Source organism: Cnephaeus nilssonii (assembly GCF_951640355.1).
Source record: "Cnephaeus nilssonii genome assembly, chromosome: 6".
Classification (NCBI taxonomy): Eukaryota; Metazoa; Chordata; class Mammalia; order Chiroptera; family Vespertilionidae; genus Cnephaeus; species Cnephaeus nilssonii.
The window spans coordinates 35,478,995-35,492,424 of NC_137077.1; the positions used below are offsets into that span (position 1 = coordinate 35,478,995).

The window sequence follows — 13,430 nt, forward strand, 5'->3', positions numbered from 1 at the left end:
TTGCTTCATGTCTACAGCAAGAGTAAGGGTAGTCATATCTGACCTTTTTGGTCATACTGCTGGTCCTCCTGGGATGTCTTATCTTTCCATTGTCAGAAACAGTGAGGCCATAATATATAGTAGGGTTTCTTAAGCAAAGATAAACTTAGGTTAACACATGTTAAGGGGTGTGTATGTATATTTTAATGTAGGAGGACATATTGGATTTGTGAAGTTGGCTACTTAACCACTGGGATCATCCACTTGCCACAACTGTAGAATGTAGATGTTTGCCTAAGCAGTCTCAGAGTCCCTTCTATTACAGCTTCATGATTACTTGTCATAAAGGGCAGTGTGGTCTTCTCCCAGCATTAACAATTTGCTTCCCATTTGGAGGAGTTGTCAAGAGAAATTGATTTGTGGGGCATTTTCCAAAGTATGATTTACATACATGTGCACACATGACTCCAAGGTTTAAAGTCTGACAGACATTACCTGTAGTGCATGGCCATTTTGGTAATTCACAGTGTTTCTTAGCACAAAAGCTCTGGGAAGTTCGGTGGAAAATATATATATATATATATATATATATATATATATATATATATATATATATATATATAATTTTTTTTTTCCAGAGAGGATGGAGAGGGATAGAGAGGTAGAAACGTCAATAATGAAAATCATTGATTGGCTGTCTCCTGCATGCCCCCTATTAGGGATCAAGCCCACAACCTGGGCATGTGCCCTGACTGGGAATCAAACCGAGACCTCCTGGTTCATAGGTCAATGCTCAACCACTGAGCAGCACCAGCCAGATAGAAAAGAAACCTTTTAATCCTGCATTTCCCAAACTTATTTGACTAAAAAATATTTTATGTATTTATTTTAAACAAAACACCTTCTGCATAGAAGTGGTGTTGTCCACATTGTGGAAAACACTACTCTGGTGTATAAATACGGACCTCAACAATCTGGAAAAATTATTGTTTGTCATTTCCCAGGGCTGCTGTAACAAAGTACCACAAACTGGATGGCTTAAAACAACAGAAATTTATTCTCTCACAGTTCTCAAGGCTAGAAGTCCAAAATCAAGGTGTTGGCAAGGCTATGCTCTCGGAAGGCTCTGGGCACATCTGTTCCATGCCTCTCTCCAGTTTCTGATGTTGCTAGAAATTCTCTCTGCATTCCTTGGTTTACAGACACATCGCTCCAATTTCTGCCTCCTTCCTTATATGGTGTTCTTCCCTGTGTCTGTGTTTCTGGGTCTCTTTTTATGAAGATACCAATGATTGGATTTATAGGCCACCCTAATCCATATGATGAACTCATCTGAAATTACATCTTAATTACATCTTCAGAGACCCTATTTCCAAATAAGTTCATATTTAGAACATTCATAAGTTCGAAGGTTAGAACTTGAAGATATCCTTATGTGGGACATAAGTCAACCATTACCATAATTGCCTTTCAAACCTCATATCCCATACTCCTTTGCTAGATCGTGTTTTAGAGTGCCTCCAGGGTTAGTCTTCTGACCTTTTCTCTTTTATCCACATTCATTCCCTAGGTAATCTCACCTATGCCTTCTATATGCAGATGATTTCCAAATTTGTATCTAGCCCTGATGGCTCCTCTGAATTGCAGGTTCTTATAATCCAATCTCTCTGAAATATCCTATATAATAAAGAGCTAATATGCTAATTAGACTGAACAGCTGAACGACCTTCTGGATGAAGCGGGGGCTGCGAGGGCCAGCCAGGGCTGGGAGGCTAAGCCCCTTGCATGAATTTCGTGCATCAGGCCTCTAGTTTATTAGAATTGGGCAAACTAACCATGTTCAGAACAAAACTCTAATTTTCCTCTGTCCAACTCACTCTAGCTCTAGTTCATCATATCTCATTCTAAGAATCACCTTCATTTCTATTTTCATCCACACTTTTAATCCATCAGCAATTTAATTTTGTCCTATCTCAAAATATGTCCCAAATCTGACCTGCTGTTAGCCTCCACTGCCAGTAGTTTGATTAACGTTACATCTTTCCTCAACCAAAAGTTTTCTCACTGGGTTTTCTTCCTCCACTCTTGTGCTCCTACAGTCTGCTTTTCCCAGTAATAGGTGTGACAGTTTTCAAACATGAGTTGCTCGAACTCTTCCCATGACCTGTAGTGCCCTACATGCTCTGGCCTCGATCCACGTCTCCGATCCTCTCTCCCATCAGTTCCCTCCTTGCTCATTTTGCTGCATTCTCTTATTTATTGCCAATAATCAGTCAACGCAAGTCTGACCCACATTTTGGACTTTTCTCTTGCAGTTTTATCTGCCTTGAATTTGTCTTTCCTGATGTTTTTGCATGGTGCCTTTCCTCCCTCACTTCATTTAGGTCTCATCATTATGACCATCTCCAGTAGTCTTCTCTAATCATCCTCCCCAACAGATAGACCCTCAGTCTCTGTCAAATCTCTTACCCTACTTTTTTATTTTTTATAGTGCTGATCTCTATTAACTTGTGTCCTCAAACTAAATTATCTATAATAATAAAAGTGTAATATGCTAATTAGACCGGACAGCCAAACGACCTTCCGGACATCATTCTGGATGTCCTTCCAGATGAAGCCGCTGTGGCGGGGGCTGAGGCAGAGGTGGTTAGGGGCGATCAGGCAGGCAGGCAAAGGGGTTAGGGGCTATCAGGCAGGCGAGTGGTTAGGGACGATTAGGCAGGCAAGCAGAGGCAGTTAGGGGCAATCAGGCAGGCAGGCAGGCAAGTGCTTAAGGAGACAGAGGTCCCGGATTATGAGAGGGATGTCCGACTGCCGGTTTAGGCCCAACCCTGCAGAGATCCCTGTGGGATCAGGCCTAAACCAGCAGTCGGACATCTTCTGAGGGGTCCCGGATTGTAGGAGGATGCAGGCCGGGACTCTAGTAAATAATATAAAAGCAGAGATTGCCTTATTCACCACTATATTTCTAGTGCCTAAAACAGTGCCTGGCACATAATAGGTACTAAATAAATATTGAATAAATGGGAACATGAAAGAATGTCGGAATATTCTTTAACCTTTTGCACTTGGATGTCGAGTGTGACTCGACACGGTTAGCATCAGTAGCAGCTCTTTTTATACTCTTTGAATGTATCAATAATTTGAAATATAAAAAAATCCAAATAAATAAGTTTGTATGAAAAGAAACTCCAGTTTTTTATTCTACTGCCGTGCTTTGTAAAATCTGGGGTATTTAAAAAATTAAATCCCGAGTAGAATAAAGGAATTGAGAAAAAAGCAAGCGAGTGCAAAGGGTTAATGTTTTTAATAATTTCAGAGCAGAAGGGAGAGGGAGAGAGAGATAGAAACATCAATGATGAGAGAGATAGGCTGCCTCCTACATAACCCCTACTGGGAATCAAGCCTGCAACCTGGGCATGTGCCCTGACTGGGAATTGAACCATGACCTCCTGATTCATAGTTCAATGCTCAACCACTGAGCCACATCAGCTGGGCTCTATGAATATTCTTGGCAGACTTTCTCCATTAGACTCAAGCCTTTATCCTCAATGTCTCTAAATAATGTCTCCTTCCTCCACATCTCTGTCTCTGTTCTTGCTAATCTGCTTTCCTAGGATTTCTTCCACATTTTGCTCCTCTTTGTCCAAGGAAATGCTCTTGATACTCTAAGAGCCTGTTCAGGTTCCACTTTTGTGAAGTTTTCTCGTCTATCCTCTCCCACCATGAACTCCCCCACTCTCTGATCTTTCATGGACTCAGTCATTACTATACATGTCAGCACCTAATTGTTCCTTTAATTGTTGCATGTGCATCTCTCCAAAACTAGTATAAACCTCTAAGGACAAAGACATTATTATATACTTCTTTTGCCCATGCCTCAGAACAATAATGCAGAAATAGTGGCAGTCTTGACTTTGTTATTATCAACTGGTTGACTAATTGATTAATTGATTGTCTCAGTATCAAGCATGTAAATGAAACAACACCTTGATTGTATTCCTTTGTGGGAGGATGTTAAAGTCAGAAAAAAGAGGCATTCATATCCAAATAACAATGTTCAAAGGACAACAGTTATAATAAATAAGAGACTGAAGAATTATTTTATTTCTTATCAAAAGGTAAACAATCCTTTTTACTCAATAGGATGATGTTAACTGGAAAAATTGTCTAAATAGTCATAGTTCTGGATCATGATACTTGACCTTTCTACAATGCCCATGAAAGAACTTGTTAATGAATCCATAAAATGTATTATTACTAAGGTGATAACAACATTTGTTTATGAGTCACTTTCTACCATGGATTTGCCAAATAGCCATTCTACCTTCTTTGAAAAATTATATCACTTTTTAATCATGTTTAAAATTTCAGAAGGATAGGTTGTAAAACTTTGATAAAGGTAAACCTAATAGTTTTCACATCTCTTGGTGTACTTTGTTTGTAGAAGTCCAAAATATATTGAAATCACAATTAGTACTACAAATCTATACTAATAAAAGGGTAATATGCTAATTAGACTGGATAGACAGGACGTCTTCCGGACAAAGCCAGTGTGGCGGGGCCAAGGCAGAGGTGGTTAGGAGCGATCAGACAAGCAGGGAGAGAGGTTAGGGGCGATCAGGCCAGCAGGGGAGAGCGGTTAGGGCAATCAGGCCAGCAGGGGAGAGCGGTTAGGGGCGATCAGGTTGGCAGGGGAGAGTGGTTAGGGACAATCAGGTAGGCAGGGGAGAGTGGTTAGGGGCGATCAGGCAGGCAGGCAGAGGCAGTTAGGGGGCGATCAGAGGCAGGCAGTCAGATGTGGTTAGGGGCGATTAGGCAGGCAGGCAGAGGCGGTTAGGGGCGATCAGGCAGGCAGGCAGGCGAGTGGTTAGGGGCAATCAGGTAGGCAGACAGAGTGGTTAGGGGCGATCAGGCAGGCAGTCAGAGTGGTTAGGGGCAATCAGGTGGGCAAATAGGCGAGCAGTTAGGAACCAGTGGTCCCGGATTGCAAGAGGGATCTCCAACTGCCAGTTTAGGCCCGCAGGTATTGGGCCTAAACCAGCAGTCAGACATCCCCCAAGGGGTCCCAGATTGGAGAGAGTGCAATCCAGGCTGAGGGATTCCCCCCTCCCATGCATGAATTTTGTGCACCGGGCTTCTAGTGTATAAATAACATATAAGATATATATAGTCAAAAACAGTGATTCAGATTTTGGGGGATGTAAACAGTGTTATAAACAGTTCCATTAAAATAAGTCATATATGTTTATAATTGATTTTGTATTTAGCTCTTCAGATCAGTATAAATTCACCACCCATCATATTGTGTTTTGGTGATGAGGGAATAAAAGAAAAGGTCTAGAGATGTTTTGCTTTTCTTTTTCTTTTGCTGTGACATGAAATACTGATGAAAAGATAAGTCTAAGATAGGGAATTATTGGGAATTCTTGTGCTCTTTTTTTCCTCTAAGCTTATAAATATTAACTTTTAGCAAGTTGCATACGTCCAAATTGTTTTCAGCAGGATACCAGAAAACTGAAGAGATGATAAAGAGGGGAGAAAAAGATTTATAAAGCTCCAGTGTCCATTTGAGGGACTTCAGAATTTCCAAGTTTTTTTTCAGGTATCTGAAAGAGCTGAATAGCAGCTGAAGCAACAGAAAATGGAAGGGAAAACAAAGCAGTTAGAGCTACACTATTAAGAAGAGATTGTAAACCCATACCCAAAAATGTTTGCCACCACTATTCTCCATATAATACTGCCAACATGAAGTCACAGAATACAAATCTTTGATTCACTTTGAAATGAAAGCCACAAATGCAGAACTAAGCCCCACTTTTGGAGGGGCAAAAGGAATTGAATATTTTGCTGAAATTCTTCTTGCTTCAATAAAGGATAATATGGTCATGCCTAATAAAACAGAAACTGTTGAAATTCAATAATTTGCCAAGAACATCAGTTTGATGTACTTGTTTCAGGGAGAGGAATTTGCCATTTAAGAGAAAGGTCTCAAGTGTTCCCCTCACAGACGATCTTCCCTTCTATGCTCAGGAAGGACCCAACTTATCTGAAACTCAGCACTGTGATGGCCCAATTTATCTTACTCGTCAGAGTCTCAGTATCACCTTATTGCTTCTCAAAGTGTTGAGTTCCTGTTTATTAAGTGGATTCTTACCATCAGACATTTCGGGGAGGCATGTTGAGAGAAGTGAAGTGATCCTTGCAGCTCCCTAACCCAAAACCAGATGTCCATCATCTAATCATTACTAAGTTAGATTGACTCCTATCACGTAAGAGAAAAGCACTTGGTATCCTATATAATAAAGAGGTAATATGCAAATTGACCATCACTCCAACACACAAGATGACCACCCCCATGTGGGCACAATATGGCCGCCACAAGATGGCCAGCAGGGGAGGGCAGTTGAAGGAGATCAGGCCAACAGAGGAGGGCAGTTGGGAGGGACCAGGCCTGCAAGGGAGAGCAGTTGGGGGCAATCAGGCATGCAGGGGAGGGCAGTTGGGAGGGATCAGCCCTGCAGGGGAGGGCAGTTGGGGGCAACCAGGCCTGCATGGGAGAGTGACCAGGCCAGCAGGGGAAGGCAGTTAGGGGTGACCAGGCCTGAAGGGTAGAGCAGTTGGGGGTGACCAGGCCAGCAGGGGAGGGCAGTTAGGGGCAATCGGGCCAGCAGGGGAGGGCAGTTAGGGGCAATCGGGTTGGCAGGGAAGCAGTTAGGCGTCAATCAGGCTGGTAGGGGAGTGGTTAGGGGATGATCAGGCTGGCAGGCAGAAGCGGTTAGGGGCAATCAGGCAGGCAGGCAGGCAAATGGTTGGGAGCCAGCAGTCCTGGATTGTGAGAGGGATGTCCGACTGCCCGTTTAGGCCCAATCTCAGTGGGATCGGGCCTAAACGGGCAGTCGGACATCCCTCGATTGGTCCAAGATTGGAGAGGGTGCAGGCTGGGCTGAGGGACACCCCCCCCCCACCTCCCGGGCATGAATTTCGTGCACCAGGCCTCTAGTGTTTAAATAAAAATCTTTTAAACGTTTTGTCGTTATACATGTTTTTGCCTTTTTAAATATCACAGATTCATTCTGAATGCATAAATCCAGATGATTATTGTTACTTAGTAATAATTACAGGTTGAATGCTAGGTCCAGACATATTGTGAGTTTGTGCCATATACTCCCAAAGGAGAAAAGTTTCTCCAAAGAATCTGCTTCTGAACTTTGCTTGGATTTTATGCTTTATTATAAGTGTTCACTAATTTACATTCAACTGAAATATTTGATGATATGGTTGTTAAAATGTGATATATTAAAATTTATTATAAAGTGCAGTAATATATTTCTGTAGGGATAGGTGAATTGTCTATGGGAACAGAATAGGGAGCCCAAAGACATATTCATGCTGATTTGGAAACCTGATTTATAATAGAGGTAACATTGTAGGTGACATATTCTTTGGCTCAACCAATTTCTATAAGATATGCTAGCATAAATATACAGAGGTCGTGTTGAAGGGTGTTTAGTATAGCATTAACTATAATAGCAAAATACTAGGAACAATCCAAAGTCTATTAATATAATAATTTAAAAGTAAATAATAACATATTAATTATATATAAAATTATAAATATATAATGAAAAACTATGCAAGCATTTAAAAGAAGAAAATAGAGCAAAGTGGTCCTCTTATACATTGTAGATGGAGCTGATTAATTGGTACCCTCATTCTGGAAAACAATTTAGAAACATCTGTCACAATTTAAAATATGCAAATCTTATGACCTAGAAATTCCACATATTTAGAATCTGTCCAAGAGAAACGCTTGACCATCTTCTGAAGGGAGTATACTCAGGTTGTAAATTTCTTTGGTGCTCTAAAAACAAGACAAAATTGCAATAAATACATGTCTGTCAGTGGTAATATAGTTAAATCATGGAAGATAGTCAAGCAATTTCTTAAGAATGAGATAGGAAAATTTTCCAGTAATGACAGTAAAACTGATTGTGTGATTCCTCCCAAGTTATGATTATAAGATCTGGACCATGTGTTTTTAAAAAACAGACTTAAATGCGTGAAAACATCCCAAAGTAGACAGGAACCACTGGATGTGGACTGGAAGTGGGTGTTGTTGGTACAGTATTCTCTATTATTTGAATTTGGACCAAGTACAAAATAATTTTTGAAACTGCAAATATTTAGATTTCAATCTGTTTTACATATATTAAAATAAAACTTAAAACAACTTTGTCCTAACTGGTTTGGCTCAGTGGAGAGAGCGTCGGCCTGCGGACTGAAGGGTCCCAGGTTCGATTCCAGTCAAGGACATGTACCTTAGTTGCGGGCACATCCCCAGTAGGGGGTGTGCAGGAGGCAGCTGATCGATGTTTCTAACTCTATCCGTCTCCCTTCCTCTCTGTAAAAATCAATACAATATATTTTTTAAAAAACTTAAACCTTAATTCCTACCTAGCTTTTATTTATTTATTTTTAAAAATATATTTTATTGATTTTTTTACAAAGAGGAAAGAAGAGGGATAGAGAGTTAGAAACATCGATCAGCTGCCTCCTGCACACCCTCTACTGGGGATGTGCCTGAAACCAAGGTACATGCCCTTGACCGGAATCGAACCTGGGACCTTTCAGTCCACAGGCCGACACTTTATCCACTGAGCCAAACCGGTTTCGGCCCTACCTAGCTTTTAGATTAGGTTAAGTATGCTTCATTTTAAGGATTAAAAATGCATCTATCATTTTATAGTAGATTGTCTTGCTCTATTAAGCTTAAATATGTATTGATTGATTCAATCACAGCAAATATTTTAAGTGTCTAACTTGTGCCAGACTGTTTTCTAGATGCTGGAGTACACTAGTCAGCAAGACAGGCAAGATCTCCATTTACCTGGGGATTATAATGCAATGAACTGTCTTGTTTAATAGACACTTGTAAGCAGAAAGTGTATATTCCCCAAATGCTATCATTTCAGAGGAAAAGGAAATAAAATCAGGAAAAGGGATAAGCAGGAATCCTATTTCTGTAAATATATTAAATTCACAAAATATTAACATTTAAGGGAATGTTAGGAGTGTTCAATCCTTTTACATGGGCATTTTACTACATATAATATTCTTTTTATTAATTCTTAGGATACTTCAAAAAATTTATCTTCCAGTTTTTTCAGTCATTTTTGAATATCAGTGGGTTATAGAAATGTAATTTCAGAATTTTTGTTTGGATTTGTCTTTTCTTTTATGTTGGCAGGAATTTGTATGAAGGATATTTCAACTTTTGCATAAAAATCACAAGTATATATTGTGAAATGGAATTTATTTGGCTTTCTTTTATTGTGTTGTTAATGGTAATTTTTACACCATGAACAAATTTTTTAGGGAAGAAGAGTTAGAAAGTTTTCTTGATGTATTCAATAATCCTTACCATTCTGAAAGTTCTTGATTATATATGACTCATTATTAAACCTCTTACTTACTATATTAATTTTTATTGAAACATTTTTAAAAATCCTAGTAAAAAACCTCTAACTCAGCAGGAAGACCAAGTCCAATAAGTTTCAACAATCTTAAAGTACACCTTTTCCAAGAACTTTCTCTAATTTCAGGAAATTGATTATTGCTCCCTTATTCTTTGCCCTACTAAACCCTATTATACATGATGCAATTATGCTGCTTTTCTCTACTATATATTTCTTTTGTGTTTTGCATCTGTTTATTTATATGATCTTTATGGATGTTTGACCTGTATATTCATTAAGAACTGGAATTTTATACTATTTTATATATTTTTAAATCACTCTAACCAAAATTATGGTATTTGTGTTTCTTCAATAACTGGAAAACATCAACTATGAAATTGTAATGATTTATCTTCTTATCTTAGATAATAGCCCAGAAATAGTGACTACATTGTCTCTAAGTTTAAAGCACTACTTGATTTTCTAAGTCATCATCTGAAAAGGTTTTTTGAGTGGCCTTCAATGACATAATATTCTTTTATCCCTCAACTAAGTGTATTTTTTTCTGTCTCTCTCTCTCTCTCTCTCTCTCTTTAAAAAAAAAAAATTGACAGCTTGATCAAGTCATCCGCCAAAGAAGCCTGTCCAGTTTGGAACTGTTCCTCTCCTGTGCTCAGAAACAGCTAAGTGCTTTGATAGCTACGGAACCAGTTAACATTGAGTAAAGAGGACATGACAAGCTAACCCACACTGGCAATGGATAAATCATTAGACCTCTCAAATAATACATGCAGTGAATTACAAAGATGCTTTTGTTTTCTTTCCAAGCCTTGGATAATTGATTTCCACTTCAAGGATAAACCAAAACAATATTTAGAATGATCAAGAGATCTAATTTATTTTCTTTTGTTTACTCCTTTACCTTTACTATTATTTTGGTAGCAGCAGCAACAGCAGCAGCAGCAGCAGCAACAGAATGTGTAATGTGACTCAAAAGCCATTGAAAATTTCCACATTACCAAAAGTTAATTAGGTAAACTTTATAGCCTCTGGCCTGTTATATTGTATTTGGCAGAAGCAGTAAATATCTTTACTTATTGCTTGACAGTGACTCTTGATATGATTCTAGAATGTAATCATGCATTTATTTGATTTTAAGGATAAAAACAGCATAGATTTCAACATCTCCTTCTGACATTACCACACTTCTTTTCTGTAGTAGGATCTATTTTTGTTGGTAACAGTTGAAAACACTAAAGATTATTATATTAATTTCACTTTGATCTAATGTACCACTTAAAGGGGTATGTGTATGATATATGCTTTGTTCCTGTTTCTATTCTTCAAAGTCACTGTGAATCAATAAATTCATTTTTCAATGAATCATATCATGAACTTAATCTCTAGAAAGGGACTGTAACATAACCATTTACATGAAGTCAGGTTCATATAAGAGATATGAAATTCTTGCCCAGAATTTCAGGATGTGCTTAATTCATGAGCAGTGTGCTTCAATGCAGAATCATGAGTGTTTTTTTTTTAACATCAAAACTAAATGTTGTCATTAAAATTATGCAAACAATTTCTTTTGTTTTTGAAATGCTTCTACTTTTGTGGGCTTTGTAATTTTATGGGATTCATTAGTGTAATAAAAAGAGCTTGAGAAACTTATTTGGTCATTTTTTAGCCTTTCTTTTTTAAGTTAATTCTTTCTTCCTTTAAAAAAAATTCTTACTCTAACTTATATATCCATGGATGATAATTTTTTAACATACACCCTAAATCAAGCATGTCAAACACAACGAATATTTTTGTGGCCCAGCCAATATAACAGTATGTAAGAAACGTTTTAATAAAATTTTCATAACTTAATTTTTATAATATCCTGTTACACATAATTATTAATAAAATAATAGACAAATATGCAAATTGACTGTACCTTCGCTATGCCCACAATTGGCCAGGAGGCGCGGGGGGGCGGGACTCGGAGTGGCCGGGGTGGCCGATTGGGCAGGCGGGATACTGAGCTCACGTCGCCAGCGGCGGCTGGAGCTCAGCGTCTGCGCCATGGCTGTGCTGCGGCACAGAAGGAGCCTCTGGGGCAGCGAGCTCACGTCCCACCGCGGACCATCAAAAGCAGGGAGCTGGGTGCCTGTCCGCTCAGGCACCAGGCCTTTCAGAAGCCTCCGGCAGGGCGGAGGCTTCTGAAAGGCCTGGTGCACCAGCGGACAGGCACCCAGCTCCCCCGTGATCGAAAGCAAAAGCGTGTAGGGGACCCTACACGTGCATGATTCAATCATGCACTGGGCCTCTAGTTATTAATAATGAACTACAACATTCGCTAATGACTGATTACTATAATCGTGTTGCATTCATTTCCCTTATGCGCCTTACATACAGGCGCACCATTTCTCTCCACTAATACTAGCAACGCATATTTTAGCAGCCGATTGACAGGTCATTAGTCTTGTACTGACTTGTTTGGTGTGTGCAACAGGAAATATTTCACTTTCGGAGAACAAGAAAAGTAGGTTTATTTGTGTTACGTTTATTAATTTGTGAAGTTACTTGGTGTCTGATAAGTTAATGTTCAAGAAAAAATATTAATTTTTATTAAAATGTTCTATTATTTTATGTTAACGATTACTCATTTATTTCAGCCCTTTGTATTCAGCATGTCTTTATCGAAATAAACCTACGTTTCTATGAAAATTGAAGCTTTTTTTTTTTTTTTTGCGGCCTACATAAACTTAAACCTTGTTTATTTGGCCCATGTTAGCCTTTGAATTTGACATGCTTGCCCTAAATATTTACAATAATATTTACAAAAAATCTTTAAATGTGAATAACTAGTTTTCTCTTACAAATTTAAATGAGGAATTAAGGCAAGCAGGCCACTGACTTGAATTGCAGTATAGAAAAAATAGGAGAGGCACCTAGCTGGCATGGCTCAGTGGTTGAGCATCAACCTATGAACCAGAGGTCACAGTTCGATTCCCGGTCAGGGCACATTCCTGGGTTGCTCGCTCAATTAGGGCATGCAGGAAGCAGCCAATCAATGATTCTTTCTCATCATTAATATTTCCATCTCTCCCTCTTCTTCTGTCTCTGAAATCAGTAAAAATATATTTTTAAAAATATGGGAGAGGCTTTTAATTTTGGAACAAGCCAATGACACAATGTTATGGTCATATTTAAAACCACTTGACTATTTGTCATCAAATTTAAAATGATAGGGTATTTTACAACTTAACTCAGATATGATTTATATGAAAATGAAGCATCGAAGGTCACAAACTAAGATCCAGAGATAATGGAAAATCAAGTGAATATAATAGTCCACACCTCTCTTTCATCCCTACCAACACAGAAAGATTTTTTTCTTCCATTTAAGCTTCCAACTTCACTGCTGACATAGACTAATTGTTGTCTGAAGTAATTTGGAACAAATTAATACCAATCAGTCTCTGAGTATTTGCAGAACACCCACCGTGCACGATAATAAACTCTTGGGTTGCTGTAGTGCTTGCTTTCCCACAGAGCTGCCCTTAAAGATAACTGAGAATTATCATCTGAGCTTAGAATGTTTGAATACATTAATCATTCCAAACCAAATTAGCTAATGTTTCAGTGATGTTCAGAGATTACCACATTCAGAACTGAAGTCACTTTTTGCTCTGGTTATCTGACCACCTCAGGTAGTATTCACTAAGAAAATTGGGTGACTAAGTATATGCTATGACCAGAGGTCAGAGTTTTTTCCTGCAATGTGAGCTCAAAGTCTTAAAGCAAAGTAGTCAAATGTTTTGAATGTAAAACTTTCTTTGCCTATTGTATGATTTCCTTAACTCTTTGTATGTAACATTTCCTACTGTTCTGTTTAGGTGAAGAAGCCATTCAGTTTTTTGAGTTAGAAAGCCAGTCTCAAATTGTGACTCGTTTTTGGTAGCATGCTTAAGGATTCATTAATAGAAAAGTTATTTCCCCCACCAA

General features: G+C 38.7%; 1 protein-coding gene across 3 annotated transcripts in view; it reads left to right on the plus strand.

The window, feature by feature from the left end:
- The window catches only part of CCDC91 (coiled-coil domain containing 91), a 294,238-nt gene extending 283,130 nt beyond the window's left edge, over positions 1–11,108 (plus strand). For all 3 annotated transcript variants that reach the window (XM_079775599.1, XM_079775598.1, XM_079775600.1), the window contains one exon: positions 10,052–11,108. In XM_079775599.1, the coding sequence (XP_079631725.1) occupies positions 10,052–10,162 (111 nt within the window). In that variant the 3' untranslated portion in view covers positions 10,163–11,108. The remainder of the gene's footprint in view (positions 1–10,051) is intronic.
- Positions 11,109–13,430: the final 2,322 nt, after the last annotated feature.